General features: G+C 36.9%; 1 protein-coding gene across 2 annotated transcripts in view; it reads left to right on the forward strand.

Annotated features, from left to right (window-relative positions):
- The window catches only part of LOC136262727 (uncharacterized), a 37,237-nt gene that overhangs the window by 1,344 nt on the left and 9,148 nt on the right, over positions 1-26,745 (forward strand). The window contains exons 2-8 of one of the 2 annotated variants that reach the window (XM_066057105.1): positions 2,839-3,123; positions 11,328-11,369; positions 13,207-13,893; positions 13,958-14,224; positions 19,569-20,365; positions 23,334-23,399; positions 23,459-24,610. In XM_066057105.1, coding sequence (XP_065913177.1) covers positions 2,839-3,123; positions 11,328-11,369; positions 13,207-13,893; positions 13,958-14,224; positions 19,569-20,365; positions 23,334-23,399; positions 23,459-24,610 — 3,296 coding nt within the window. The remainder of the gene's footprint in view (positions 1-2,838; positions 3,124-11,327; positions 11,370-13,206; positions 13,894-13,957; positions 14,225-19,568; positions 20,366-23,333; positions 23,400-23,458; positions 24,611-26,745) is intronic. The other variant, XM_066057106.1, reaches the window with a different exon arrangement.

The following is a 26,745-nucleotide window of genomic DNA, read 5'->3' on the forward strand; positions in this document are numbered from 1 at the left end:
CATATGTCATGTGCTATGTATCACTACGTATATGCCATACCTACACTGCTGCACATAAGGTAACCTTACCCGATATGAACACTTGGTAGCTAGCTACTTGTGTTGGCCTCACATATGATACATCTACATGTTTCTTAATACTTGACTATGAAGAAACTTCAGCTAAAGCATGAGATGCTTACTATCACTGGAGTTGTTAACCTACAAACAAAACAAGGAAACAATTGCTGACTGAACAAGCACTAGCTATATACCACAAGCTAAGTGGTATCCATGTGGCTAGATAGGTGCTAATGTCTTAAACACTTCTAAACTACCTCGTCTCTATTCCCTAATCCGCGTTTTTACCACACCAACATAACTTAATCCAAATGTAAACTGTCCACCCCACTACTGGACCAACTAATGTCAATCATTTGCCCTTCACTCTATGTCATAATGCTACATGGTTTTTTGAGATCACATGATCCAGCTTGCTTCTATTTATTGCCTCCTGTTATCAAGTTATTCATAGAGAAAACCTATTGGAAAACCCCAACTCTGTCCAATACCTAGCAGGAAAGAAAGGCATCGGCGAAAATGACACTGTTAGTGTTGTAATCTGTGCTAATTATTCTTGTACAATCATGGATAACTTTTATTAGTGGACTTTTCCCATGCCTTTACTTACTGTGGGTGGGTAGGGCAAAGAAGTTTGATGTTTGGGTCTGACCACTTGGCAGAGTGTGCCAGAGTGGAGGACAGGAAGCAGAGTTGCATGCATGCGCTGTGTCCTATTTCATTACAAAATTGGAAGCTTTCAAGCCATTATTTACCTGGATAAAATCATAGCAAACTGTGTAAAGTTTCATCTCAATTGTGGTAATAACACTAAAGATGAATTTGTGTTACTTGATGTACCACACTGACACCCTTAAGATCATTTGTTGGGTCCGCAATGTGAAAAATCGATATCCTCCAATTGACTACCTAACTATTGCCTGTTAGGCTAAGTGTAATTTGAATAACACCAACCTGGCAGCCAAGCTTGTCATGGTAACTCCTGTCATGCCCCTGTATATTTCCTGAGACCAAAAAATAAAAGTATCCGTTGTCATGGCTCACTGTAGACTCATGTGGAGCCACGCCCACTTACCAGTATCAATCAATGAGTTAAATACTGTTTGGTGGACTAACTAGCGGAGCTTGCAACTATGCCACTGTGGCACTTTCCGAAACTAAGGTCCAGATACCCAGACATGGTTCCATGTATGGCTCTAAATGTCATGATAAGTGGGCATGGTTCCATATAATTTTCTTAAGTTTGTACTCCTGCATTTCCTTCAGTACAATTTGAGATTATTAATTTATTATCACATATAATCAGATCTGCTGGATATTCAATAAAGTGTACAATATCCACTAGACCCAGGGATCTCAACCTTGATGTGTATGTTTAGGTGTAGGCAATAATAAACTGACCATATTATTTATCTCAGTTGTTATCTTTCCCAAGGACATGCTTGTACATACTTTTTTCAGTTTGGTGAACCTGTCTATTGCATGGCCAGCCACATTAGGGGTCATATTTCTAAGGAGGTGGCTGTATTAATTACGTAAGTTACTTTGTACACAAATGTAATGTTTTGGAGATTTATAATAGCAATTTTAGATAGGATACAGTGACTTGATTAGACAGGATTCACTGTAGTAGGTTCTACATTACTTGTCACTCTTGCAACCTGGCCCTACAATCTGGTTTTATCAGTCTGTGTCTAAAGCAACCCCACTGTCTACTGTATGTCTGGTTGCAACAGACTGGCATGGCATGGCTGAATTTGGCATTGCATTGCACCAGGAATTAATAATTCTCTGATAGATGCAGAAAATGCATAATTATTAGGCATCCACATCCTGTTTTGTTTCACTTGGAGTATTAGCTCTCCAAAGAGGGAACTGTATGGTTGAGGTTACATTTTTGGTTAGTTGTTTATGCTACCAATAATAACTGTCACTTGGTTGCTAGGAGACAGTGCATTCTTATAGCCCAAGGGAGTGGTCATAAATTTTCTATTGTGGCTGTCCTCTCTGTACTAATACTATAGTTGGGGAAAGTGGACTGGACTACTGAAATGGTGTTTTTTTTCTTCCTAATTAATTTTTCACTGGGTTTTGTATACTTGTGTTGTCAGAAATGCCGCCTACTTGGTACATTCTCCATCAAGCACCCTCTTACGCAGACCACTGCACCTGTTTCAAAATTATTATCTCCACATGATCCCTAATATACAGTGCTACATTGCTGTATGATACTTTTATTGGGATCATTGGCTACAACTACATTTGCCATAAAATAAACAGTACCAGACTAGTTTTTAAAATACGTATAGCAAGTCGTGATGTTGTACTTTGATGCATCACTTTGATGCATCACTACGTGACATGGCTGTTGACAGGTTTGTTTGGATAGGATAAGCAAACAACTTCTATACAATTTGTTTCCAACATTTGGGTCATGTTCCCTTCTTCTGTTTTATTGTGCAAATTACACAGAGTGCTGCACCCTCCACTTTTATAATAGTGTTGTAGTAAAACAACATTACTGATAGAACTGTCTTAAATTATGAGAAATATCCTAGGCATATGCATATTCCTAGTATGGCTCTTTATATTGTGTAAAATGTGTGTGCATAGCATAAACCAGTGATGTCTCAAAAGATTAAAATCATAATTCATACAAAGTAAAAATGTGACGGATATTGAGTTTTTGCCATTTATAGGTTACGTGATGCTACTGAATTACATTATTATATGCACCCATATGTGCAACTGTATAGTGCTATGTATATATTTGTCTAGCTCAATCTAGACCTAATGCAAAGGACCTCCATAACTTTGTGATTCCTTATGTTGGTAACAAATGGTATGAATTGGGGATACAGTTACTAGATGCTAATCAGGAAAGCATGTTACAATCAATTGGAGCTAATCATGGACATGATGTAAAGAAGTGTTGTTCAGAAACTTTTAACTACTGGCTACAAACCCATCCAGATGGTAACTGGGATCAGTTGGTGAAAGCTTTAAGAAAACCAGCTGTGGAATTGAATTATTTAGCTCAAAACATTGAAAAAGAATTTACCGGTATGTATGTATGTATATATATATATATGTGTGTATGTATGTATGCATGTATGTATGTGTGTATGTAACATGTATGTCCATTCATCGTAATTGAACGTAACCAGAATGTACTAGCTGCTGACCCATAATCGAAAATTTTAGGTATGCATATATAATATATCCAGTGGCTGCACTTGCATTGGCTTGGGTGATTGATCACCCTGTACAGGCTATCAGCCTGATAAGTGTAACATATTAACTGTAACACGGGGCATCCAGGCTTTGCCTGATATGTATGCCCTCTGCCCTCGGGCAGTTGGGCATACATATTAGGCAAAGCCCTCATGCTCTTGTTACAACTATTACATGTATGTATGCATGTATGTTAGTGCTGCCACAATAATTATATCGATAAATTGATAGTGGTGATATGCATCAGTTTTATTGATAGTTGCCAATAGTAGCGTTGCTTATAATGATGTAGGGGAGGCCAGACAGATGGTATTTGGCATTTAATTAAGTAATGTGTTGATGGTGTAGTAGTGGTCACAAGCGGGCAATTGGAAACAGTGGAAATGGAAACCGGAAATGGAAAATGGGAATGATATCTTAGAGTAAAACTCATTCAGTGGCCACCTCTTAAGACCACCTTCTTGCAAAGACCACCTCTGTACAAAGACCGTGTACACCTCTTCACATTGTAATATCTAAGTTCCAAACATCACTTTACGAAAAAGGCTCTTGAATATGAGACCTTTGATCAGTATGTTATTGTGTACTACGTACACTTTACTTGCACAGAGTATTTTTGTATATGACACAAACTGAGTGATAATGGTACAACGGATAGCCAGATGACTGAGTAAAGTATGGATCAAAATATTTCTTTGAGTCATGAAATATATGTTTGGAACTTATCAAATCTTTCACTGTAAAGTGGTGGTTTTTGTAAAGAGGTGGTCTTTATAAAATGATAACCATAAAGTGGTCTTATTGATGAGGTCATTAAGTATACCTTAGTTATCATTGGGACCTAATTACAACATGGTCTTTGTACAGAGGTGGTCACTAAATGAGAGTTTTATTGTAGGATACATTTATGTGACGATTTGACCATTTCCATTTTCTGTTTCTGGTTTCCATTTCCACTGTTTCCAATGGACGATATCCGCAATGATGTTTTCTGACGTCACAAAACAAAATGGCTATGCTAGTGTGGGAAGTTTGTACAGGAAGGTATTGGGCGAGATAGTGTTTCCCTATGATAGCGTTTATAAATTCGAAAAGGGTGAAGGTGAGGCATATAGTATGTAGTACAATACAAATAAGTCTACAGCCCGTTTACACTAGCCATCTAGTTCGAACTAACTCAAATCAGAGCGATTTCCAAGTCAGTGTAAACGCGTACTGTATCGAACCAAACCGTGTCGAACCACTCTGAAATGGACCTGCTAGGGATGTGGGTCTGGTTCGAACTAGTTCACTCTACTCACTCGGTATAAACAGTTGCGAACCTGCAGTTCAATTTGGCTCTAATAAGCGGGATAAAGATACGGAGAGCTACAGCTAAAATGGCGACTGAAAAGACGGAATTAAGCAACAGTGAGGTATTTAGGGGACAATACAGAAGGACAGCCTCAAGAACAACAAAAGGACTCGATTACAAACAGGTACACATGTGAATGAACAGTTAACCAACTCCATAGAATTGAGAGGTTGTCGCCAATACTGAAAACTTTATCGTGCCTACTAACCTTATGATAACAGAGCACACAAATCCTTTAACTCCATCAACAATCTCTACTTCGATGAAAATTATGATTGTGGGTTTAAGTTTTTTTGGTGATTGGAGCGGGTTTGGCCTTGGTAGTATAAACGGTGCTAAAAGATCGATCTGGATCAAACTGAAGTGATCTCATCCAGAGCGACCTGTAATGTAAACAGGCTGCTAGTTGTGTCCGAATTTAAAAAGTTTGGTCTGCTTTCCCGCGTTTTGCATCACACGGTACATGTAATACTTCTTGCCATTATTATCTCATGGTTCCAAGTGTAGAAAACTACAGGCAACATTCAGTTCGAATACTGTATGCTAAAGTCTCTGAAGCCCCCTCACTAACATGGCCATTTGTCAATTATGACATCAAATTTCGTCATTGCGGAATGCGGATATCATCCATTGCCTGTCACAAGCCAACCTCAAAGTAAACTGTGAGGTTTTAAGTTTTCTATGCAGTGCCAGTCACTTGTCTCAACCATATAGCAGTAGTAAAATGTATTTAAAATCTAGTTACCATGAGTAACTTTTACTTGTGGTATACATTCAACTTCCAGTTAGGAGTTTATATATGCTTGTCTTGCAATTGTTACAGTTAGTTCTATATTGTGTTATACGTTCATATCGTGACATAAACCTTGGTGATATATAATATAGAGTTTTTCTATATCGTGGTAGCACTGATGTATGTATTTATGTGTGCGAGTGCGTGTGTGTGTGCGTGCGTGCATGTGTGTGTGTGTGTGTATGTATGTATGTATGTATGTATGTATGTAGGTATGTATGTATGTATGTACATGAGTGCTACTGTGAATATATTATAAGTACATCACATGTTATTTAATGGACACATTATTAGAGACTATGAAATACAAAGCATGAATGGGTGAGCAGCAAGTTTAAAATGTAAGGACAGGCATGGACAGGAAGAAAGAAAACACATCATTCATGCATGCGTGCATATATGTAGTTCCATGCTCCCTTCTTGAAAGCACATGATTTTTGCATTATAGCTGCCAGCTACCTTTGACACCTCACATTCCAAATTTTAAAAAAACACTCTATGCATTTATGAAATACAGGCCTTCAAATTAAAGCTACATTTCCTCTCTTTGTTTCTTTGCTTTTTTTCAGGGTTTAATTTTCTTCTTTTTGCACACTTTACCAAACCAGTACAAAACTGAAATTTGGTATACATTAATGATGTGTTGAGGTGAATCCCATGTATGAATCTGATAAACAATCATGGAGTTATGGACGATTGTGTATGTAAAAAGAGGCCAATTTTTTGTCATGCCTTGCAGAGTAAGCCACCTATGGGAATGGTTTGAGAATTGTTTTGTGTATGGGTTAACTGTTATAGCTCAAACCTTTAAAAAATCAAAGTGAATTACAAGGAAAAAACCAAAAAAATTGGTCAAAATACTCTAATAGAGCAGTTACCAAGTAGCGAAAAAGTGTGCAAAAAATCAAAGCTTGAACCAGGGACCTAAAAGCTGCTCAGCTCAATTTCTACCCTATAAATGAAAGTTCACTAAAAAGTTCATAATTTCTTAGATCATCTACCAAGGAAAACTCTAGAACATTATACATATGTGTGTTCTATTAGAAGTCCTCAAAAAAATGTGCACTCTATATTAAGGTATTACAAAAATATATACACGTGGTCAATAAAATCTACAATACAATACAATAGTACTTCCACAATCATCATAATCATAAGAAAATTGGTAGAGGTGTGCGATTTTCTAGATATATTTGATTATCGAGATATCATAAGACTTATCGAGATAAGGATGATAGGTTTATTATCTAGATAATAGTAAACGTCCGTAAATTATTTGTATACCTGATGGTGTAGGCACCTCCTGGTGGCTCCAACTCTCCTACCACTTGGGAACAGTGTTAAGACTAACGTTTTCCTTTTTATAGTGTTCAAATTGCAACTTGCTCACTTTACTGGTTACAATATTGGCAGTTTACTAAAATAAATAATTGTTTCAGTTATCGAGATATGTTAGATAATCGAGATAAGTTCAAAGGAAACATCGAGATATGTCTAAATTAGTCATCGCATACCTCTTAAAAATTGGTACACTGTAAAAACAAGTCCCAAAACCGATACATGGCTGGGTTTGGTGATATTTATACAACAAGAAGTAAAGTATTACAATAATTAGCTCTCTTAAGACTAATAATTGATAATACTATCGTAAGTTCTGCCTTCTACAATCATCATTGTGCCTGTAGATAAGAGGAAATTGGGTAAAAATCAAGTCCCAAAGCCAATTTAAGCTGGCTTTGGAGTATTTGAAATACAAAAAGAGGTGAAACCCATGCAAAAATAGCTATGCTGTGAAAAGGGTGCGGCCTTCAAAAGCCTGAATAAAAAAAATTAAAAAGTGAAATCAAAGGTGGTGGCCAAGAAATGACTACAGTGATGTTAGCAATATTGGATATATACATACTACGTAGCATTTAGACAGACATGAATCCCTAGACATGAATTTTTTAATAAGACAGTCTGATTATAACGAGGCATAACTATACATCATTTGCAGACTTGGAAGGAGTCCTTTTGTTAAAAGATTACTCCTCACTAGCTAGACAAATTGTGCCAACTCACAATGCCAGAGTAACCGAACTTTACTACTTTACTACTAAGAGTCCAATGGGTCTCCAAACTATAGTGAATTAGTAATTACTTGCGACAGTCGTACTCCCCGTATACGGACAGTTTATCATTGTGGCTAATCTAATTAGGTCTATTTAATTAGTCGATAAAGTGAGAGGGTATATACCTATGTTGAAAACTCTCGGTGCCCTTCTTATAACAATGGAAATAAATAAGCCTCTGTGTTGATAGTGTATTTTACTTGTACGGGAGTAGCAACTGTTGGATACTCCTCACGTGAACACACACAAAATTAAAATAAATAAATAAATAATTTAATTAATAAAGTTGCTACAGCAAAATTCGTCCGCCCACGTAATATTGATTTGAGGAGTTCTTGGAATAAAAAGGCTAAATTAAAGTTTAGAACAGACTGTAGTAAATAGCACACAGACAGTAACGTTCACACTGCTGGCGTCTATTTTGAATCCCAACTTGCTAGATTCCGAGGCTTGCCCTCACGTGATTACACTGGTTGTGAAGGCAACCTTTCGGCCTCCAACCATTGATAACAGTTATTTAAAATCCACGACCCTCATTGGCTACACAATACATTCACTTAGTTACACTTTAAAATACACTGATTTAGTTGCTTCTCTTTCGCTGCGACCACACAGGACCGACTAACTGCGGTAGTGACTTCCGTATTCTCCATAAAAGGTACAGTAGACAGTAGTTCTTCATTTATTTAATACAAAACTTTCCTCCTCTTTAGCACCACCAAATGTTCTTTCGAGACTAATTGAACTTTTGGAAAACTCCTTGGCTAGTCCCATGAAGTACTACTGAATAATGTACGCACGCCGCCATTTAAGTAGTTACGTATTAAAGGTAAAAAAATTTTTAATGAATAAAATTAAATTAACAAAACACTTCTTTTTTTCTGATAATACACAGTATGTCATCAGTTAAGACAAAACATAGTCAGCACAGCAGTTATAAGGAAAAGTATAACATGCCATGAGGTAAGAAAAAACTTTATTTGTACTCACTCCAACATATGCACACAGCTCCATGCAATCTGTTTCTTATTTTCCTCCCTAAGAACGTTGTCACCTGATGAAGCAATAGAAGCAGAAATGCATTGTGACTGCTATAAAGTTCTTAGTTACCTGACTATTGACAATACCATTGTCAGAGTCTACAGGAATTCTAACTGTCTTTACAGATCTAGAGTTCCTCTTTTGTCTTCAATCTACTCTCTGTACCAATATAATATAATATAAACAAGTTTATTTGCATATAAACTAACTTTTGATATTTTATTTCCATAAGTAGAAACTATGAGGACTTGTATGCCTTCAGTCTCCTGGATGAGGTCACCGATGTGATCACAAAGGCACCATCTAAACTGAAATCTCGACAGCCATTCTCCAAGGATAGTGAATATACCTTGGGTCTGTAACCATTTAATCAGGTAGAGTCGATACCACTGAACCATATTATTCAAATAGGTTCAGACCACAACTGTGCATGTGGGCTGCTGTGGAAAGTAGAGCTGCGCAATTACATTGATTATGCAATTATTCAATTGTATGCACAATCACAATTAATTTGTAATATTTGCATTTAAAAAAATAATCGAGTGATTATGTAATATGCATGAACTAGAGTATACAACAATAAATGACTTTTCAAGATGGTGGATGAAGAAGATATTCAAGAAGCCATTCAAGAAGAAATGGCTTATTTAAAGAGGCGGAACTTTGGTGCCGCCTAAACACTACGCCAGCAAGATTTGGAAGTATTTCGGATTTAAAGTGGACGATAAAGATAAAAATATGTGTTCTGTGGGTTGTGTGGGGCAAAATTGAAGTATTGTTGTAATACTGCGAAATGGAAACACATTTAAAAGGAGTCCGTCCACTATTTTATACTAAGCCTGAGCTACAAAAGAAATCCACAGGCAAAGCATCTAGTTCGAAGAATTGCACACCTGGTGGTAACGAAGACATGCCAGAAGATGAGAGCCAACGGACAACAGAAGACAGTTTTCAAGCTACCACAACAATGCCCGCAAGCTCCAGGAGGGCAAAGGACATCACTAATGCCATTGGATATTTTTGTGGCCAAGGATATGATGCCAATTAGCACTATGGTGTTGGATTCAAAACGGTTATACGTGTACTTGAACCAAGGTATGTAATACCATATAGAAAAACTTTTACTGATAAAACTATACCTGCAGTGTACAACAGTTGGAATGATTGTGTTAGGCCACTTGTTTCCTCAGCCACCAGCTTTGCTTTGACAACTGACTGCTGGACTAGTCGTGTCACTCAGTCATTTATTGGTGTCACAACTAACTTCATTACTGACAATTTTCAGCTTAAATCTTATGCACTGGCCAACAAAGAGCTCCCAGTTAGCCACAATGCTGAAAGCTTAGCAGCTGCACTTGAAAAGGTGCTAGAAGAATGGGGACTGCTACAGAATAATGTGGCCTGTGTCGTAACAGACAATGGTGCCAATATTGACAATACTGTGTGTGACGTTCTTAGCTGGCCACATTTGGGATGTTTTGGTCATATGTTAAACCTTGCTGTTAAAGCTGGCCTTAAGATTGAACAGGTGAGAGATTAGAGAACAAGGTGGTCTCATTTGGTAACTTAACTTAACTTATTTCCATAAGTCTTTACAAGCTACTCATGTGCTAGAGGTAAGGCAGCAAGCCCCTTGGTTTGCCATCCCACAGTCTTAAACCAGATGGAACTCAACCCTTGATATGATTGAGCGAGTGTTAGAACAGCAAAGCGCCATCTATGCAACACTCATAGTCCTTAGGAAATACCCGAACAGGCACAAGTAATTGTGTGACAGATGTAACCAAAAGCACACAAAAAGCCATCTTATACAACCTTTCTACTAGATACCAGGGTTCTTTAGTCAACATGTTACTGTGTAGTACTTCTTTTTTATGGATCCAAGATTTAAATTGTTACAATTGACTACAAAAAAAAGATTCACGCAAACGTAAAGCAACAGGCTATTGATTTGATGAGAGGTTCTAAGAGAACTAGTGACAAGGCTTAGCTACTGGCCCACCACACAAGAAAAGCGAGCATCCTGATGAGACATGGAGAGTGATCTTAGGGCCAATGTTTAAGAAGGAAAGTGAGGATACTTGTGGTATATCTACTAATGATCAAGAAGTGGATAAAGATTTTCAAAAGTATTTAGCCAAAGACGTGATTTTGATGGATTACAACTCATTGAAATGGTGGAAGGATAACCAGTTATGTTACCCAGCGCTTTCAAAGATTGCCCAACAGCTACTGTGCATTCCAGCTGCCAGTGTGCCATGCTAGAGGCTATTCTCCACGTCAGGAAACATTACAACACGAAAGAGAGCTTCACTGTACCCTAACAATGCAAGCATGTTGTGTTTCTTGGCACAAAACTTACCTGACAAGTAGTTTGAAGTTACAACTCAACTATAGTGCTATGTAAACAGTTTCACAAATTATAATGATTTTAATTTTTGTTGAATGTCATCACGTAAACACAGTTTTCGTCTTGTTATCTCTTCAGCTTGTGTACTTGTATGAAATAAAACATGAAAAGTAACAAAAGTTCACAATAATTCAAATTTTAAGTGGCATGGCAATTAATCACATTATCATAATTGTACACTGTCAATCACTGGCAGTTGCAATTGTACCCACAATTGCACAGCTCTAGTGGAAAGTTTGGAAATCCTTTTATGCACTACCAATATTGTTGATTATACTATAATATTATGTTATATAATGTGAGTAACCTTATTTTTTGTTGTAGTTGCTGCATCTGTGGACAACTTGCAGCAACTTGTTACAAAAGGTAATATTGATAAGTGACTGTAGCAAGTATAAAGAAAATCTGGGAGCATGTAACACCATTATGCCACAGGCAAATTTAATCATGGCATTCAATGTTAATAACATTTAAGTACTAGTGCTTTCATACTAGTACTAAGTATTATTTGACGTACAAAATAGTTAATGAACTATAAAATAAATGAAAGTGCAACGGTACACCTTTAATTGACAACATTGTATCCCTACTACTTAGTATGAACTGGGAACCTAGTATTTTATTATACAAGTACACAGAAAAATTTGGAATTTTCAACTATAGTAGGGACCATAACAACAGTACTGAAAAAAGCACAATAATAAATCACAGTACGATAAGAAGTGTTATATCCCTACTGTGCATTTCCATTATGGTATCTTGGAGCGCAGTAGGGATATAACACTTCTTAGTGTATTACTGTGATTTAATATCATGCACTACTCCAGCTTGTTTCAGTACTTTTATCGATGTGTTATGGTCCCTACTGTAGTTGAAAATTCCTGTGTACTTGTTTGTTCAGATAATAAATACAACATGTACACAAGCAGTACACAGATATATTGTATACATACAGACAATTTACAACACAATCACTTACAGTTACAAATTATAGCTAATTTCAAAAGATAAGGATTAAAAAGTTATTAAATGAGACAGTCATTTCCTTATATAATTGCAGCTGTGTGCTCTGAGTACTTGATAGTCTTTAATCTGTCCTACTGAAGGTCAATGACTTCTAGTTCATTTGTTCTTAGACTTCTTTGTTTACTTTTTGAAGTAACTTATATACTGTACCACATCAAAAAATTCATAGTTGCTTTAGTAAAGTATGTGCAATTTCTGTTCACATTGTTTTCAACTTCATTTTGTTCACGATATAGCTTAACTCAGAGGCGGTGGAGCAGGCCGAAGAGTGAGGGGGCCAACTTTGACAGTGAAATTTACAAAATAGAGTATGAAACATACAACAAATATGAATGCTATCCATGCATGGAGATCTGGGGGCATTTCCCTCGAAAATATTGATATTTTATAGGCTCTGAAAGAGTGTTTTAAACTATTTTAATATGCTTTTTGCAAATGAATTAGTGGTTACTTACAACTTATAAAGGAAATGTAAAAGTGACTGTTCTATTAGAGTAGTTGACTGTTTTATTATAGCATCTTGATCTCTTCTTGCGCATAGAAGTGGCGCTGTCCTCCCCCCCATCTCCACCGCCTATGGCTTACCTGCAAACTCACAGAGTAATATGCATATGCAAGGCATACCCCTACATACTTTGAATGCAGAAGTTGTGGTCCATTTATTTCAGCCAATTTTGAAGTTGTCCTTTAGTATGAAACAATAACAGTTACACATCACACACTGGCAAAAATAAGAGAAATGCAATTAAAAATATATGAAAATTATACTCATAATCAGTGTGTTGTGGTTATTTATGGGATGCAGAACACATCTTGCACCTATTTGATCAATAGGGGCCTATATATTTGTCAGTAAGCGGTGTCTAATTGACAAAGTACCACTCACACCTACATAGTGTTGTAGAAGCTTAGGGTATCAACACACATGTTTGGCTAAAGGTATCATTCACTTTATTTGTCACAAAATATTGTTTGAAAAAGTTTTCATAAATGTGTACATTTTCCGATTAACGAATATTTAATGAATATTTCTTAACGAATAGAATATTTCTTAACGAACGAATAACGAATATTCGTACTATTTGTTTTAGCCTTAGTAATAATCACATGTGTTAATAATAATCACATGTATTATGGTGCCAATAAAGATACACTTAATTCAAATGTTTTTATGTAGATGAAAATGACATTGATTTTGATTTTTCTATCTACGAAGATGTTTCACTGGCTTTTTCAGCCTTGACCAGTAAACTCCAAACTAAGATCAAGGAGATACACTTTCCCATTGTTAGGAGTCGATGTGCTAGCCGAGCTCGCCCTGGCCCAATGAAAACTGCAATTAAGGCAACGCATGACATAAACAGCCTTTTTGATTTACTTAGTGATAACACTACCTACTGCAACTGGATGAACATAAAATTTTTAGAAACAATAGCTACTGCAGTGGCTGCTGCTTCAGGAAATAATGGGCTTGAGAGATTAATACAAAACTACAAGAATGCCATATATCACAGAACACTGCGTCAAGTTTGGGATAATATTCCAGCTTACCATGAAGTGAGGAGCAAGTATTATAGTAAATTAAAAGCTGTATTTGGTGACAAAGATCCTGATACTGTAACAGTCAAAGAAGTGTTAACACAATGTGAACCTGACTTAGTGAAAAACCTAGCACTGGACATCCTAGTGATTACAGAAGGGTCACTGCAGATATTTTGGCTCATTTCTACTAACGATGTCTATCAAGCATTCCTGTCATTATTATCAGTACCCCAGGAGCAACGAAACGATGATTTCCTGCAGGTTGGAGCTTGGGTAGTTTATCACCCACAATCTGTATTAGTGGAACTAAGGAAAATCTATGGTAAGTTGATACATACTGTATGTACCTCGTAATATTGTCAACTTATGTATGTGTATGAATACAGCAATGATTTCAACTTATACTCTACTGATTGGTTACTATCATGGCTTGTTGATGAGGGATATCAATGTTGATCAGTTGAATGTTAAGATGTTTACCAGTGGGTTGTTGACTGCTCATGATCAAAATATATATTTAACAAGCCACAGCATTCATCACAAGAAGTACCTGTTGTTAGAAATTGTCAGACACATGGATGGAGGAGATATATTAAAGTTCTGTCAAGCCTTGGGAGAGGTTTGTCCACAGATTAGCTCACAATTGAACAAAGGTGAAGAGTGCATGTTGCGTATAATAATATAATTGTGTAACACCAGAATGGGAAGTTTCTTCAGTCATGATAAAAGTTTGTCATTTTTTCATTGTGACTGCTACATAAGCAAAGATTTTATTGCTACTGTATAAATTTTTAAGTATATGATGATCCTCACAAAAACAGTCAAGCTGTGAAAAATTAGTGCCGCCTTAAAAGCCTGGGTAAAAAGAAAAGTTGTGAAATCAAAGGTGGTGGCCAAAAAATGGCTGCAATGATGTTAATGCTAATAAATTTTTAGGATTAACATCATTGCAGCCATTTCTTGGCCGCCACCTTTGATTTCACAACTTTTTTCATCCAGGCTTTTTAAGGCCACATCATTTTTTTCACAGCTTGACTGTTTTTGTGTGGATTTCACTTCTTTTTGTACATTATAAGGTCCCAAAACCAGCCTATGGCTGACTTATAAGGTTTTACATTTCTTCTTTTCTATGCAGACACAATGATGATTATTGAAGACAGTCTTATAAATGTATTTCATTGCATGATTTAATACAATATTTGATAGTATTATTGTAATACGCTAATGGAGTGCACATTTTTTTTTGAGGACTTCCAATTGAACATGCATAGAACAATCTAGAACTTCTATTGGTAGATCTATGAAAAAACAAACATTTGACCATAAGCTAGAAACATTTATAAAGCAGAAATTGAGTGAGGTAATCAGCCAAGGTAGCAGTGGTTCAGTGGTTAAGGATGCAGGTGTTAGGTAAGGAGATCCCTGGTTCAAACTCTGGACATTTTTTGTACATTTTTTTTAACTCTGTGGTGACTGCTCTATTGGAGTATCTCGATCCCACGATTTTACACTTGTTTGGTTTTTGCTCTATGACTTTGTTGCTGTAACTCAATTGCTATTCAATCTATCAAAAGGCACTGCTATGATGATCAGCCTACCTACACACCAATTTCCAAGTTATTCCTGTGCTTGGTTTATCCTGTAGCCATGACAGAAGTTTGATTTTTTAACGTGAAGAAATGCTCATAACTCCTTGGATATTCCTCAGATTCACAGCAAACTTGGTACGTGAATCCACCGTTACACGCTCTTCGTTTATGCCAATGGTTTGAGACAATCGAGGTACACATTTGCGTTTTATAGCAATTTTTGCAAAGTGTGCAAAAATAAATCAAAGCCCCCGTAGCTCCTGTATGGTAGGGTTGGCAATGAAAAAATCGACCTCCTTTGGATTATCTTGTTACTTAGGGGATGGAGCCTACTAATAGTCTAGTTTTAAAAGGTGGGTACGGTTGAGACCAAGTGCGTTCTGTTTGGGATATAGCTGTGTTGTAAATTTTGACGAATTTCGGCTCATATTCATAAAAATGGGCAGGAACATCTAGAATGTTGTCCAGTACTATTTTGGGTTATTGGGTGATATGCGCTACAAAATACACTTACTTAAAAGGTGATTTGCTGTACTTCAATTTTCACTAAAACGGAGCTTGACGGGTCTGCAATGAAAAATCAACCCACTGAAACTCACGTAATGAAGTCCAAGATTGTTTTACTAACTCCCAGACACCTTTTTGGACCTTATTAAGTGGAGCTTTACAATGTTTACGTGCCAACGCAAGCTGATGCTCTCACTCACCATACACGCCGCTACGGTTTACAAACTCACAGCCTCCGTATCCCTGAGACTACGCATCTGTTTTCGATAGTATTATGACCACTACGTAATGTACCATTCATGGAAACATTGAAGTGCGTTAAACAGCATCATTGATGCTGCTGCCCTTTTTTATTAAAAAGCTTGGAAAATCATGAAAAATGAAAATGCGCGCTACAAAAACAGCAAGGGGAATCTGTATTATTACCCTACAGTTTCAATGTAGATTTGGGTAGGATTGATCACCCAGAGCTGGAGGAGAAACTATAGAGATTGATTTTTTCATTGCCAACCCTACGTATGGCATAAGAAGAAAAAAATGAAGAAATTAAAAACAAAACATTGAATGCCCATATCTTGCAAATGGCTGTTGCGAGTTTAATCAAATTTGCTGTGTGGCCTATCCTATTTTGCAGACAGCTATAATGCAAAAATGGTGTGCTTTGGAGAAGAGGCCATGGAGCTATGCATGCGTGAAAAAGCAGTTTTCTTTCTTTCTGTCAACATACTCACAGTGTGGTACGCCAGCTTTCTTGGCCGCACGGCACTACCGTGTGTCTTGACACACAGATTTTACTTTTTTATCCTGTCTTTAATCAAATTTAACAACAGAGTTTGCAGTGAGTCTTAGCCATAATGCATGCAGTAGATACTTTAGCATTGTGTCCATGACTGTTGTTATTAACAAGGTATCATACAGTACAATAGTACTGTATAGTAGGGACTACAAAGGAGTAGGTGTGGTCCACAAAATAGCATCACCCAAAAACCAGCCTCAATTTTCCCTGACGACAATGAGGCAGTATTGGTTAGGCAAAACTAAGCCCAAACAAGTCTTCAGATCGACCCGAAATGCTTTCAACAAGTTGCTACGGAAATTAAAAAATTATTTAATGGAGTTTTATAGTGATTGACACTAAGTAACTGAGTGATGCCTTCAGACAAGCATAACTCGATAGCGGCTAAGGCTACGGGCTTGATTTTTTCACTGTTTGACGTCACTTCGGCCTGAGAGGTGCCTTTTGGCATACCGCAGTACATACAGTGCATTCTTCATGGACTTACCAGTGTCCTCCTTTGTGTCCCATTCATCTTTGCTGAATTCAAACAGTTCTTGATTCGAAATGCTGTGTAACAGGTTGAACATAGCCGACAACGGATACTTCACTTTTCAGACAATAATTGATATAGCTGGGGTGCGCGGTGCCATTTCAGATGCGGTATGTGTGGGTTCACCAGTATTAATAATTATTTCCAAAAAAGTTAGCAAACAAGTATATAAAAAATTTTGGAATTTTCAGCTAGAATAGGGACCATAGCACATCGATAAAAAGTACTGAAACAAGCTGGACGATATTAAATCACAGTAAACCAATTAGAAGTGTTATATCCCTACTGTGTTATGGTATCTTGGAGCACAGTAGGGATATAACACTTCTTATTGTTTTACTGCGATTTAATATCATGCACTACTCCAGCTTGTTTCATTACTTTTTATTGATGTACTATGGTCCCTCTCTAGATAAAATTCCAAAAACTTTTTGCACACTTGTACGTATAATAGGGACATAAATACACATATGTACACTTTTGTGTAATTCTGCTATGTGTCTTGTTAACTCATACCTAGAAATCAGAAATCATCTTTGTTGCACTTTACTACGTATAAAATAAGGTACACTTAATATGAGATTGACTGTGGGAGAGTGATGGTTATACGTACAAATGTTACATATTTACAAAATTTCTTTAGAGCAATTTTGAATAAAGATGGGTAACATGTTAACTTAAATTGCTATGTGTTTTGGTAAATACTAGACAGTCACCTGGCTGGATGTTGTATAGCATATGTGGAGAATACTTAACCCTTAAAGCCAAACACAACTATTAATAAAAGTAACACTGAAAGTGCATGGGCCAATATTTCGACAGTACTGTTTGGCCGTAAACAAAGCACTGTGATGTCTGTGCAGTAAGTGCTAAAGCTAAGCACTATGTATCATTCTATTTGTGATGGAATAAGAATAAAGCAGTACTTAAGGTTTTACCCTTGGCAAAAGCATAGCAAAACTTGCCATGAATACAAGCTATCACATAACACAAAGACAATTTATTATTTACCTTCAGAAAATAGTTGATAACTTCTTCACAGTGTGTCCTATGGACTTCATGTGACAACCGAGGATATCTGTTTGTGTTAGTAACTCTTACTAGATGCCATGTTATATCAATGGGATCCATGTGAGAAAATGAAACGTTTTGCGATTGTGCACAGCTTTCTTCGTTTTGCAAAGAAAGACAGGAGAAAATAGCTATTCTGAGTGAGTTACTTAATGTATTAATAGCCAATTGAAGAGAAGGAATAAAGGATACTGCGTTAACTCTGCGGTACAAACCAACAAGCAGCTGGAGTTTAATGGGCGTATTTCTTCCAGCTGTGAAACAATATTACCAAGCAACAAGTAACGTAACAAATACACCACAGCTTTCTTATTTTCACAAGTGTTCTTCGGCTTGTAACTCACTCTTGCCTCACTTGGTCACAAAGATAGCCTGTGATTATACAGAAAATATGTAGTGTGATGTCAAACAGATCATACCATATGAAGCTCATGTGAGTCAAACATTTTTATAAATGGCTACCGATGCAATGCATGTAAAGTAACAGGAAACACAATTGCTGTTCTTTGTGGCATTGTAAGAAGTGATTGTTAATACTGTTATTTATACTTGACTGTCTAAGTAGCCCAATGAATAAACTTTCTATAATATATGGTTTCAGTTAATAACATTAATCAAGCTTGTCTGTGCTATAAGCCATTCTTTAAGCATGCTAAAAATGGCTGAAATATTGGCCTACATGGCTTTAAGGGTTAATGGGTTGAGCTGTTAGTCTTAAAAACGTATTCACACACAACTATTCATATAATCTATTCTTATGTGAGTACTTCAATCAATGGTATCAACGTTTATTGCAATGTCCATTGCTTAGCTGCTCACCATTGATTAAACCCACAATTAATGCTTGTGTCTTATCTCCCAAACAACCATGTCATTTTTTGTGACAACTGTCCACAATTGAAATTCACATGTTCCATCATAAGTACAATTGTAAAAGTGTCTGTGGTTTCCAACACATGTTGGTGATTCACCCACATGGCACTACCATAGGCACTTGTCCTTTGCCTGAAATATACGTATACTCTTGTGTCTGTGGTATAACTATTATGTGTTGTTTGTTTTGGGTACCATATTTGATTGGTTAATAGCTGCAGCACATATAATAGCCGCCCCTGGATAGTAGCCAAGCCACAGCTTAGAAGTATTGTCATAAGAGCTGCCCTCAGATAACAGTTGCGGCTTGCATCTGAATATGCTGATAAAAGTATTGATAAGATAATTTTATGTTTGAAGTAGAAACCAGGCAAAGGAGTTGTTTTAAGTCAAGAAATAGGGTTTTTGAAATGGATAATAGTATTGAACAAGGTTAGTTATTAATGAATCTGTATAAAAGCCACAGGTTACTGCTACACGAGCCCAGCATAGTAGCCACCCTCGGATAGTAGCCGCTTTTACATAGTAGCCACATGATTGTCCTTGCTGAAAGTTATAGTAGCCACAGTTATTTGGTGGTCAAATATGGTATGTTAATGATGCCAGACTATATACGTATGTACTTATAGTTTCTTTTTTAGCAATGCAGTCTGTTACTTCTTCAGTTTTTCCTATTGTCAGCGAATCAGATGATGATCATACTAAGTGCTGTCCCTACATCAGCACCACATCAGTACATATTGTGTTTCTTCATTTGGTTGATCAAATAACAGAACTACTGCAACAACATGATCACCAGCAGTTGTTGATGCGTTGTAGAGAGATCAAAGCCAGTGAAATCCATGGCATTTGTCTTTATTCTGATACACAGTTGTCAGGGTGTGAGAGTACCTCGTTACTCTTGAGAGAGTTATGCTATTATACCACTTGGAGTGATCACTCCATTCTCAGAGTGTTAAGTAGATGTTCGACCATAGCTACCAAGTTGCTTGATGAGTTTGACTCTAGGTTTGATTGCTCAGAGCCTATTGCCTCATACCCCATACCATACCTGTCATCAGATATGATCCCCACTGATCCTACTAGTACACACACAGTACTAGCCATCAAGTGTGATCAGGAACTGTACAACCGTACACTCCAGTATGTGTATGACATGAGGTCACTGATAGTTGAGAAGTGTGACATCACACTACACTGCTTACAGCTACTAGCAGTCAGACCCAACCCTACCATAATATATTGGACTATCCCAAAGTGTGTGGTGGAGCTGATCAGTAGTAAGGTACCACTACACAGTGACTACTTATATTCAAGAGGAGTATTAGAAGTGTTGATGTACCCTGAGCCACTACTAGCCACTAGTATTGATGTTAGGATTGGATCACTGGCCTTTGTGGCTGAATGTGAAGACAATACCAATAAGGTGTTTTTGTTTTTCTTGTGCATGTATATTTATATGTGCATGGGTCTTAGTGACTTGTTATAGAAGCCACTTCTCTACAAAGCCAATTTTATATTTTGTAAAATTAGAATTTATACAATTCAATTACCTCATTATTAAGCTAAGAGATGTTTGCCTGAGGTGACCAGCTTTAGAAAATAATGTTTTGAACTTCATTTACAATAGAAGCTTCTTGTTCACTAAGAGATTCTAACGATACTAAGAGACTTGTAGCAAACCACTTATAAGTTTATTAATTGTCACTATGCACACAAGAATTTATTAATCACCAAAATAATTTGTTGTCATTAGCACAACCAACCTAGTAGTTATGTAGTGTTCTTCATTGGTGGGTTAACTACTGCTGCCAAGGAAGGTATTAGTATCTAGAAAATTGAAAGCAGCATTTAGCCAGTGAAGTCGTTGCTATAACTTTGACTGCATTTTCACTTCTATTTTCATTCGAGCAGAGCAGGGTGTAGCACTTGAGTGAATGAGTCTTGCTTGTGGTTGGGTATAGTTGCAAGTATACTACTGTTTGATTGCACACTGGCACAACATGTAGCGGCTACTTCCACCCAGCTGTTCTAACTTGATGCCATTTCTCTTGATGCAATACTTGTTGATGTCACACTAGTCTACCAGTAAAATGTGTGGTTGTTGGTGGCTAGCAGATTTTTGAGCAGAATTTCCACTCAGCCTTTCTAAACTCTTCACTTGCTAATTTGTGAAGCAATGGTGCTTACTACTTACTTACAATGTCCATTTCACTGCTGTCCATTATCTAAGTACACTAATACCAGACATAAATGCTTGGTAGGAGGTGTTAGAATGATGCAAAATAAACTTTGGCTCTGCCGTAGTTTATGTTTCATCATTCAAGCACCTGCTACTCACACATCTGAGCAAGTTCATTCGTTTGAACAATTTAGAAAAACTAGTGATTTGATAATGGATCCACTGTAATAATTGTCTGCATAAAAAAAAGCCGAGCTGTAAAAATGGTGCAGCCTTAAAAAGCCTGGGTGAAATGTTGTGAAATCAAAGGTGGCAAGCAAGAAATGGCTGCAACAATGTTAATGTTAATAAATTTTAAGAATGCACATTGTCAGCCATCATTAAAATTTATTAACTTTGACATTATTTCAGCCATTTCTTGTCCGCCACTTTTGATTTCACTACTTTTTCACCCAGGTTTTTAAGGCCGCACTATTTTTTCACAGTTTGGTTGTTTTTGTGTGGATTTCACTTCTTTTTGTACTTTGGTCCCAAAACCAGCTTATGGCTCATTTTGGGGTCTCACATTTCTTCTTATCTGTACAGACACACTGATGATCATTGAACACAGACTTACAAATGTACTGCTATGATGATCAGCCTATATACACACCAATTTTCAAGTTACTGTAGCCGTGACAGAAGTTTAATCTTTTTTACATGAATAAGTGCCCATAACTCTTTATCGGATTCATAGCAAACTTGGTACTTTAATTTGCTTTTGTATGCTCTTCACTTGTGCCGCATTCAAGTTACACGTTTGCATTTTATAGCAATTTTTTCAAAGTGCGTGAAAATAAATTGAATTCCCCATAGTCCCAGAAGAAATAAAACAAAGAAATTAAATTGAAACTTTGAACACCCATATCTCACAAATGGCTGCTGCGAATTTAATCAAATTACTGTGTGGTCTACCCTACCTGGTAGCCAGTTGTAATGCAAAAATAGTGTGTTTTGGAGAAGGAACCATGGTACTATGCACGTGTAAAAGTTTTGTTTTTTCTCCCTGTCAATATACTTATGGTATGGCATGCTGGCTTTTTTGACTGCACAGCACACTACTGTGTGTCTTGATATTCATATTAATAAACACTAAATTGGTAGTTACCGTAAGGAGTCAAATTTTCGAAGTAAAATAATTTTGTAGTTTTCATAAATAGTGGGTAGTTCTGAAATTTTTTCCTACGAATATTCTGAATTTCTCCAAATTGGTGAAAATGAGCCATGCAGCTCAATTTGTTTTGCTTTTTCAAGGCATCTTCAAAATCCTCGCAAGTAGTGTTGCCTTCTCCAAATGGCCCATTGTCTCGGAAAATACCGTCAACTGCTATACCTGAAACCAACAAAGAAGTCGAGAAAACCCTCAAGAATCAGTGTGAAGATGCAAGTAAGAGAAGATGCTACCAGAGATACAATGAGAAACAGAAGGCCGCTATGCACTGGTACACATGAGCATACCCCAAAATAACGAACACATTGAGCTTATCTTTTTCAGCAAATGCCCAACAATATTTCCACTCTTTGTTACTTTTACAGCAGATCGTACTCGTTTCCTATCTCCCTCTGGAAAAGGAGCATTTCTTCTTGAATCAGCGTCCACTTATCCTTGTATATGTGAAATCCTCTCACACAGGAAGAAAACTGTACTTCTTGCATTGTCGTTATCGATCACTAGCACCTCAACTGGTTAGAAGTCCATTTGTATCTCAATTAAATTAGCTATAATTATGAAAATTAACTGCCAGTATAGCTCAGCATATTTTTATGAAATTGTTTATTACAAAATATTGTTTGGCGAATAGTTCCAATTTTTACAAAATTTTGCACTATGAAAATTTGGCACTATACGGTATACTGTAAACCAAATCGATTCTCACAATTGGAATGAACTATATATTACAATGCATGGTTTTAGTGGACTTTTGAGCATTGCACCATTTCATTAAAAGTAAATACGTAGCAGATACTTGTGTGCAACATTAAAAAAGAATTGCCAGTGTTTGCATACGTATAGTATTGGTTCATAGTTACAATGAATTACCAATAGTTAAATTACAGCATAACAAATTAATGAGATTTTATTATAGAATTTGCCACTAGTGCCAAACAGATATCTTTACTAAATACTATTTGTGTATAACGTTTAACCCTACATAAGTGTATTTTTTAATAGGTTGTGTCATTTGATCAAAATGAAGGAGAGACAGCTAAACTACTAGAAAGTAAAGTAAAGTCAATGGTAAGATTGCTGTTGTTATTATGAATCTTGTGTGCACATCATAGCAAATTTTTGTGTAGGAGATTGAAGAATATAAACTAAAAGTCAATCAGCTGGAATCTGAGTTGGACATGATGATGAAAGTAAAAGTCCAAAAATTGGAAAAAGAAAATAAACAGCTTGTTACCAAACAGATTGAATTTAAAAATGACGGAAAACAATTGGAGGTAAAAATCCAGAAATTGGAAAAAGAAAATAAATGGCTTGTTAAAAAGCTGACTGAGTTTAAAACTGATAAACAGTTTAACACAATCCAGAAATTGGATAACGAAAGTGGACAACTTAGTAAAATGGTAACAGAGATTAAAAGTGATGAACAGTTAAGTACAATCCACAGATTAGAAAAGGAAAATGAACAGCTTAGTAAAAAGGTAACTGAGTTTAATACTGATGTAAAGCAGTTGGAGAAATTCCGTCACCTTGGGACTGGCAGGTATGGAGAGACACATGTGGCGACATTTGAGAAAAGAAATTGTGCTGTAAAAACATTATATAAGAAATTTCTAAACCAAGGCCTGCCAATTACAAAGGTTATCACAGAATTTAAGAATAATTGTGCCATATGCTTTGAATTCCGTAACTCCAACTTAGTAACATTCATTGACATCTCAGAAGCTGAAAATCTGCCAGTGTTTATAACAGAACTAATGGAAATGAATTTATTCACTTACATTAAAGACAAGGGAAGTGAAGTGTTGTTAGACATTCATCAACAGCTGTTGTTGTGTACTGGCATGTCCCATGGTTTGGAGGTATTGCATGGAAATTCACTAATACATGGTAACCTTCATGATCATAATGTCCTTATTCAAGGGAATCAAGCAAAGATCAGTGATTTCTATTATCCATTGTTAAAGCTGAATAAAGATTTTTATTATGATACTTCCAGTATGAAAAGAACTCTCCCCTTTTCTGCACCAGAAATTATAGAAAATGGAACATCCCCATCATTTAGTTCTGATATTTTCTCATTTGGAGCTCTAGCACTTCAGGTTGTCACTGGGACTGCTCCAATGGAACACAACTTTAAAAAAATTCTTGCAGATATCTCTAGTAATCATGTTCTATTACAGTTAATTAAACAATGCTTAAGCAAAGATAGTCAAACAAGGCCATCCATTGCAAAGGTTTGTAAAGGTGTTGAAAGATTTCAAGAGAGTTCAGTTGAGAAAGTAAGAAATCTGACTGTTTGTAAAGTGTGTAGTAATTGTTATTTACACAGCTGCAGTGGCAGTAGATTCATGTTTATTTGTCCTAATCATGTACTGTATATCAGGGATGATGAAGATTGGCACTTTCCTGCCATTAAATATCACCTTCACCTTTCCTTAAATATGGCAGGTAAAATAAGCCCAAATGTGCTTACAGAGTGACCCATAATGCTTCTGACAAGTTACTATAAAAGTCTATTGAAAAATCCGAGGATGTGTGTATATCAAGACACACGGTAGTGTGTCGTGCGGCCCAAGAAGCCGGCGTGCCACCCGTGAGTATATTAACAGGAAGAAAGAAAACGCAATTTTCACACCTATGTAGCTCTGTGATCCCTTATCCGATTGGAACCAAATTTGCTAGAGAGGTGTCGGCCAGCAAGGGGACTCTACACACCAAATTTGAAGAAAATCGCTCCAGCCATTTCCGAGATACGAGCGAACAAAATTTCGTTTTAATTTCTTCGTTTTTTTCTTCTTCTACTTCTTCATTTCGCACACTTCGCAAAATCCGCCATAAAACACGAATGCGTGCTCGGATCAGGCTGAAATTTAGCACACTTAAAGGGCTCATTAAGGCGGATCTCTGTACCAACATTGGTAGGAATCCGATGAACATTCACGGAGTTATGACCGATTATTTGCGTAAAATAAGGTCGAAGGTCTGTCACGCCTACAGGGTAAACCCCTTTGAGGAATCAGCTAAAAATTTCTATGTAGATGGAGCAACCATCGTAGGAGTGCCTTTTTGTGGTTTGAAAGGAATCGGGATAAAGACCACGGAGATATGACACAAAACCCAACCTGTGTCAAAATTACACGATCGATTTTTATGAATAAAAATACTATTAGTTTTCGTGTCTATCAGGCAAACCGCTTAGAGCAATGAGTTAAAAATCAGTATGTAGCTGGAATAATCATCATAGAAAGTCCTTGCAGTAGTACAGAAGAATCGGATTACAAACCACTGAGTTATGATTCGAAAGGCAACTACGTGTAGTAAATGCGAGATCGAGATACTCTAATAGAACAGTCACCCTAATAAAGCATTCAGCTGCATTTATAATTTACTCAATTATATTACATTACAAGTTATTCTGTAGGGAATTCAACTACAAACAAGTCACCCTGTAGTCAGATCAGCCAGAAGAAGGTACCTAATAGAGAGTTCAACTACAAAGAAACCATCATGTAGAGAGTTCAGCTCAAACAAATTGCCCTGTAGAGAGATCAGCTAGAAGAAGTTACCTTGTAGAGAGTTCAGTTACAAAGAAACAATCATGCAAAGAGTTCAGATGCAAACAAATCACCCAGTACAAAGTTCCGCTATGAACAGATCACACTGTAGAGAGTTCAGTTAGAAACAAGTCATCTTGTAGGGAGATCATGACCAGCTAGAAGAAGTCAACTTGTAGAGAGTTCAGCTACAAAGAAACCACCATGTAAGAGAGTTCAGCTCCAAACAAATCACCTGTAGAGAGTTCAGCTAGGAACAAGTCGCCCTGTACAGAGATCAGCTAGAAACAAGTAACCCTGTAGAGAATTCAGCTACAAACAAATCACCCTGTAGAAAGATCAGCTAGAAGAAGTTACCTTGTAGAGAGTTCAGCTAGAAACAAATCACCCTGTAGAGAGTTCAGCTACAAACAAGTCACCCTGTAGAGAGATCAGCTAGAAACAAGTCACCCTGTAGAGAGTTCAGCTAGAAGAAGTTACATTGTAGATAGTTCAGCTACAAAGAAACTACCATGTAGAGAGTTCAGCTGCAAACAAATCGCCCTGTAGAAAATTCAGTTACAAACAAACCATCCTGTAGAGAGTTCAGCTACAAACAAGTCATCCGGTAGAGAGATCAGCTAGAAGGATAACCTTGTAGAGAGGTCAGCTACAAAGAAATCTCCCTGCTTCATCTTTTCTTCTTCCTGTGGTAAAGAAAATATGATAGGTTAAAAAAAGCCTGGGGGTATACAAATACAAAATGAAGTGAAATCTAATACAAAACAGCCAAGCTGTAAAAAAAGTGCGGCCCTCAGACAGGCTATGGTGAAAAAAGATGTGAAATCCAAGGTGGCGGCCAAGAAATGGCTGTGATGGTA

The sequence above is a fragment of the Dysidea avara genome, chromosome 8, assembly GCF_963678975.1.
Source record: "Dysidea avara chromosome 8, odDysAvar1.4, whole genome shotgun sequence".
NCBI lineage: Eukaryota > Metazoa > Porifera > Demospongiae > Dictyoceratida > Dysideidae > Dysidea > Dysidea avara.